We start from the raw sequence: 6,576 nt of genomic DNA, 5'->3' as shown, positions 1-6,576 counted from the left end.
CTGGCGGTATCGCTGCTGTAAGGCCCGTTCGATCGCTGTGCCCTCTTTAGTGAATTCAGCGACTGTTGTCGGTGGATTTCTGACAAGCCCGGCAAACAACTGCTCTTTCACTCCTCGCATGAGATACCGCAACTTCCTTTCTTCTGGCATCTCAGGGTCTGCCCTACGGAAAAGACGGGCCATGTCTTCAGCGAACATAGCAACGCTCTCGTTCGGTTTCTGGATGCGAGATTCCAGGAGACGTTGCGCATTCTCCCTCCTGTCGACACTGGTAAAAGTGTCGAGCAGCTGGGTGCGGAAGTCGTCCCACGTAGCCAAACTCCTCTCCCGGTTTATGTACCACGTCTGAGCATTGTCCTTGAGGTAGAAATAGACGTTCGAAAGCTTGTCGTCTGAGGTGGTCCATTGATTGTATTTCGCACAGCGTTCGAATTGGTCCAGCCAATCGTGGGCGTCTTCATAGGCTTCACCATGAAAACACTCAGGAATCATAGGATTCTGCAGTGTCACGTGCGATGGAGCTGCAGTGGCCATGGTGGTTGAAGGACGGTTGCTGGAACCTTCTGGCAGGGGATTGAGCTCGGGCGCCAGGCCTAGCCGACGGCGACTGAAACGGTGGACCGGTGTTTCGACGCGTGGTGGTGATTCCGGGCTCGATCGTCGGCTCCGCGAAGGCGTGCCAAGCATGAAGCTTACCCAGCACCTCCACCAGTGTAACGACGCGGGATCGACGATCAAAAGGAGAACGACCAACAAATACGCTTTATCAGTAGCTGAAATGATGATGATGATGATGATGTTCCTCTACACATGGCTCATACCTGTAAAGAATGACAAGCAAGCACATAGCGTTGCAACTGTAGTCCAACTGGTTTATTGGGCCAACCCGTTGGAGACCAATCCCGAGCCTGTGTTGCCAGACCACCTGGGTACCGGCCCCCTACCGGTACATCTTCCCTTCTCTGGAGAAGGGAAGGGTCTCGTAGTCCCGTAGGTAGCCTGGAGGCCTCCGCACTCGAGTAGAACGTCGTAAAGGTGGTGTCGTTGGACTGGGACTTGACGACACTGCAGAGGTAGGATTGGGCTCATCGACAGTTGGCTCCTGGGATGTCGCTGCAGATTGGGGGCACTCTGGTGTTTGTGGCATTGTTGGGCATGGGGTAACCTCCGGAGGCCCTCCATTTGGCGCGAAGTCCTCATCCAGGACAGCCTCTGGCTCGAAGGGCTCGTCCGTCTTTAGAAGATGCTGCCGATTTCTTCTAAACTGTTGGCCCCCTTCCGTGCGAACAGTGTAGGACCTTGGAGCCACTGAGCACTGCACTTGAGCCTTAGGACCCCAACACCCGTCCTGGCGTATCCTCACAATATCTCCTTCATGTAGTATCGGGAGAGGTCGACCCTGTGTTAAGTTCTGAGGGGGCTTGTGTACTGGACTCGCGCTAGGCACTGCAAAGTCCGGCAGCCTTCCACGAAGCCGTCTTCCCATGAGCAGCTCGCTGGGTGTTCGCCCATCCTCTAGCGGGGATGTCCGGTAATTCAGCAGTCCCACCCAGAAATCATCTTCTACACCCTCACTTTTCTTCAACAGTCGTTTCACAACTTGGACTCCCTTTTCAGCTAAGCCGTTGGACCTGGGAAATCGCGGGCTGGATGTAGTGTGGAGAAAATCACACTTGTCTCTGAACGCCCTGAACTCTCGACAGGTAAATTGAGCACCTCCATCTGTACACACTTCGAGCGGTATTCCATGGCGGGCAAACATCATTGAAAGTTTTGATATTACCGCCTTGCTGGTTGTCTGAGATAAGTACTCTACTTCGGGATAGTTTGAGTAAGCGCAGTAAGCTACCAGATAGCTCCGGCCACCGTACTCGCAAAGGTCTACGCCAATGCGCTGCCATGGTTGCTCTGGGACTTCCCTCAGTATCAGCGGCTCTGCTGGTTGGCGGTACGCAAACTGACGACACTTTTCGCAACGGCTAACCAGTGCCGCTATGTCCGCATTCATTCCTCGCCAGAACATCAACAATCTGGCGCGGGCCTTGCACTTGTTAACTCCCAAGTGGCCCTCATGCAGGCGCTGCAGCATCTCTTGACGCAGACTTCTGGGTATCACCACTGTACTGCCCCGCAGAAGAATTCCATCTATGCATGTCAACTCAGAGGAAAATGCAGCCAGCTCTCCATTGACAGGTCTCTGCTGTTGTAAAGACTCCATGACATGCCTTAGCTCAGCATCTTCGTATGTTGCCGCAGCAAGGCGGGCTTTCATGTTGTCACTCACAAGGACGGAGAGAACGTGGGCAGCGTGGACGGTAACATCATCTTGGTCGGGGTCAGGGCTGTGAGATGCTGCGCCTTGTATCCTGGATAGGGTGTCGGACAAGACCAACTGCTTCCCCGGCACGTACTGGAACACGACATCGAATTGCATCAGTCTCAAAAAATATCGCTGCAGACGTGGGGGCATTTCACACAAGTTTTGCTTCGCTATTGAAAGGAGTGGCCTATGGTCCGTCTCGACTAAGACCTTGTAGCCCAATAAGAAGTCCTTAAAGCGTTCACAAGCAAACGTCGCAGCGAGCGTCTCCTTCTCAATCTGGGCATACTTGGCCTCGGAGCTAGACAAGACTCGCGACGCATAAGCCACCGGGCGCCAGTCTTGGTCATGCTGTTGGAACAGTGCCGCGCCTATAGCAAAGCTTCTCAAGTCAAAGACCTGCAACTTTGGTGACTTAAGAGATTCTTTAGTACGTGATCAGCTTGTGGTGCGGCATTCATGATAAAAAGCTCCGTGAGCGTCTATTGCGCGAGAAGAATCTCACGTTAGAAGCCACAATACAGTTTTGCAAAGCGGCGGAGGTGGCAGCGTTGCAAAACCGGACTCTTGAGAACGCTGCCAGTAGCGAAGTGAACGTGCACCGTGTCACTGGATCATCGGCAACGCTGGAGAGAAACTCAACTCGCGGTCGGTGCGGCTACTGCGGAAGGGTCCATGAACCAAGAAGATGCCCAGCGTGGGGCAAGGCTTGTGCATTATGCAAGAGGAAAAAATCACTTCGCGTCACGCTGCAGAAGTGCCAGGGTTCATGAAGTTAGCACTCCAAGGTCCGGCGATGGACAGCAAGGAGCATACGAGTCGGAAGAAGACTTTGATATTTTAACAGTGCGCGTCAATAGCGTCTCGGGGCAGCGAGACTGGATCGTGAACGCGTTCGTGGCTGGACACCCGACGCGGCTCAAGGTGGACACAGGGGCACAGGCCAACATACTACCGTATGCTCACTTTCGCAAGCTGCGTTCCGGAAAAGCCATGCTCCGCCCATGCAGCACGGTGTTGACGAATTACGACGGAAACGTCATTCAGCACCTGGGACAAGCGACGCTCTCGCTTCAGCTTCAAGGCAAGCAAGAAAACGTACCATTCTTTGTTGTCAAGCGAGGCAGCCAACCGTTGCTTGGCCTGAAGTCATGCGAGAAATTCGGATTAGTCTCGCCTGTGTATGACATCAGCAGGGCCGAGTCAGACTGGCAGGAGGAGTTCCCTTCACTGTTTCAAGGTTTAGGATGTACCCGGCGTCCGTACCATCTACAGCTGAGCGACCAGGCACGCCCTACTGCTATGCCTCCTCGACGAGTGCCTCATGCTCTCAAGGAACCGCTACGAAAGGAACTGAGTCGCATGGAAGCTGCAGGCATTATCGCCAAGATCACCAGCCCACTGACTGGGTAAGCCCGCTTGTCATTGTTCGTAAAAAAGATGGCCGACTGAGACTTTGCATGGACCCCCGTCAGATAAACCGAAACCTAAAGCGTGAACACTACCAACTCCCGCGTCGGGAAGATATTGAATCGGAATTAGCTGGTGCGACCTTCTTCAGCAAACTTGACGCTAATTGCGGTTTCCACCAGATCCCTCTGGATGAAAGCTCCTCTAAAATTTGTACGTTCGGCACCCCATTCGGACGGTACCGGTTCCTACGCTTGCCATTCGGCATTGCGTCTGCCCCCGAAGTGTTCCAAAAAACGATGAGTGAGATATTAGAGGGTCTGCCAGGAACTGCAGTGTACATTGACGATATTCTTGTTTGGGGAGCGACGAAGGAGGAGCATGACAAGCGTCTTCGGGGGGTGCTAGAAGCGGCAAGAAGGGCAGGACTAACTTTAAACGGAGACCAATCCCGAGCCTGTGTTGCCAGACCACCTCGGTGCCGGCCCCCTACCGGTACAATACCCACTCTGGGGGATTGGCCAAGAATTGTAGAAATGACAACAACGTCTTCTTCGTCCTTGCACTGGGGCCAGTGTTGATGATGATGATGATGTTCCTCTACACATGGCTCATACCCACTCTGGGGGATTGGCCAAGAATTGTAGATATGAAGATTTAAAACTACTAAGTTAACACAAAAGACAAGCACACATAAAAAAGAACTAGTGCAATAATTATTTCTACATTCAGCCCAGACTTCTCATCCTAACTAGAAATTAGAATAATGAAATTACTGTGGTACCGAACGTCTTCTTTTTTTATTGATTTTTTTTCTTATTGATTCATTGCTATTATCGGAACAGGTTTGCATTTAAGAACTTAAAAACACATTCGTTTTGTTTCCTGAAGGAAAGCAATTACGGCATCAAAAACATTCCTGTGGCTGACGCCCAAATCCAGTGTCCTCGCCAGTGTCCTCGCGCTGCTTCATTGTCGACGCTACTGGCACATACGCGCGGCAATATATACACATGCAAAATTGAAAATTTTCGAGGGGTTAATTCTCCCCCCCCCTTGGATACGCCACTAAAGCGCAGTCGTTTATTTAGCTGCTCTTCACTTTTCGACCACAACTACGACTGGTGAGACAAAGTTATGTCAAACCACTAGTTAAGATCTTGTGCAGCCTGAATTGTCCTGATCGATTGCGCGACATACCGAACCCCCTTCAACTACCACGGCCGGACTAGAGGGGCGCTAGAGGGGCGCACTAAGTGCGCGCGTGCCGCCACTGTAGTCCGGCCGTGCAACTACATACTCGGTACAACTTAAGAAGGCAGCGCCGTTTCCGCCTCAAAGGCCAATGATCCCAAGCGTGCACCAATGAGCGCACTAGTTCTAGACTGACGTCGCAAGCCGCCCGGTCGGTGCCTCCGCCCTCAGTAAACATTGCCGGGTGCATTAGCGGTGCTATTTCTTTGGCAAGCGTACGCAATCGGCTGCCGCGCTTCCTGGACGGGGCCTCTCCTGACTACTTAAGTTGTATTTGACTACAGAGCCAATCGCTCCAAAAACCTCAAGAGCCTTTCACGTCTCCTTTCACAGCCTGAAATAATCAGCCATCTAGGACACTCCCGAGATGAAGATACTCAGCATTGCCGTTCTTGCTGCCTTTGTCGCCGTCTGTAAGTATACGCCAATATAATACTGCAATGATACACAGATATCGATGGCTCCACGACGTTCCGTCGATTAAAATATAGATTCAGATGACGTAGGGACATTCGCCTTGGAGTGCTATTCTAGGCACTGTCATAAACCTCCATACTGTCAAATCGTGTGATGGCGATGGCCTAAGCCAATCGGAGAAGCTGGAGCGGCCCCGTGGGCCAATAAGAATTGTCAAGATGGTGTATTTGACAATATGGCGGAACTTGACGGCGTCCGTACCGCATTGCAAATACGGCCAAGGTTAACGCGGCGTCTCTCCTTCACACAGTGAGTGCGCTCAAAAACTACGCGACATGAAAACGGCTTTAATACGTAACGCCCCCCCCCCCCCCCCCCCACACACACACACAAAAAAAAATCAGCAGCTCGCAGCGAGATTGGAGTTTAAAGTTAGAAGCCGTGGTGGACATCGTTGCGGCAAAACGGCCTGTCTTGGTTACAGTCCTGACTTGTCTTCGTGAACAGTTGGTGCTGCTCAACGAAGAGAGTTTTATGGCAGACTTCGCAGACACCCATATGAGATGCCGGTTTAACCTCCAAATCTGGCTCTGTTTAGTGCGAAATCACAGAAACATAAAGATATTTATGCTTTAAATCCCGTTTCCTTTACCGTAATGCATCGACGAGGCTTTTTTAACTTCGCTAACAAACACGGACGAAAGAAGATCGAAAAAGAGTGGACGTGCGCAGTCTGCGCTCGTCCAATCTTCTTCCCTCTTATTTTGTCCGTATTGGAATACAGTATACGAATCTCGCCCTAGGTAGTTTAATGGTGTCAGGGTAGTTATCGGATGTACTTACTTAGCTCTCATACAAACATTTCAAACTGCAAACGGAATGATATTCAGGTAAAAAAAAAAAATCTGGATATAAGAAGCTAACGCATCTGTCACGTCGACACATCGATTCTGAGAGTACACTGAACAGTAGCTTCGTAAAACGTGTTGCTTAGATAGTTGGTACACACTGTGTGTTCATATGTGTGTTCAGTGTGCGAAAGGTAATAACGCAACACCTTGCGTTTCGTTGTTACCTTTTGCACACTGAACAGCAGTCGGTTCCGCAAGCCTTAGTGAAAGAGAACAACACGGGATATGTACAAAAATTGCGATAACGTCATTTCAGTGTTATAA

General features: G+C 51.0%; 1 protein-coding gene across 1 annotated transcript; it reads right to left on the bottom strand.

Annotated features, from left to right (window-relative positions):
* Positions 1-940: 940 nt before the first annotated feature.
* On the bottom strand, positions 941-2,434 carry LOC119399210 (uncharacterized). The gene has a single exon (XM_037666023.1). The coding sequence runs from the start codon at positions 2,432-2,434 to the stop codon at positions 941-943; it is 1,494 nt and encodes a 497-aa protein (XP_037521951.1).
* Positions 2,435-6,576: the final 4,142 nt, after the last annotated feature.

This window comes from Rhipicephalus sanguineus, chromosome 7 (assembly GCF_013339695.2).
Source record: "Rhipicephalus sanguineus isolate Rsan-2018 chromosome 7, BIME_Rsan_1.4, whole genome shotgun sequence".
Classification (NCBI taxonomy): Eukaryota; Metazoa; Arthropoda; class Arachnida; order Ixodida; family Ixodidae; genus Rhipicephalus; species Rhipicephalus sanguineus.
Note: the sequence above shows the minus strand (reverse complement) of the source record. Positions and strands in the feature narration are given on the sequence as shown.

What these genes read in the sequence shown, in the direction of transcription:
- LOC119399210 (XM_037666023.1), bottom strand. Translation starts at nt 2,434, where the DNA reads ATGCAATTCGATGTCGTGTTCCAGTACGTGCCGGGGAAGCAGTTGGTC.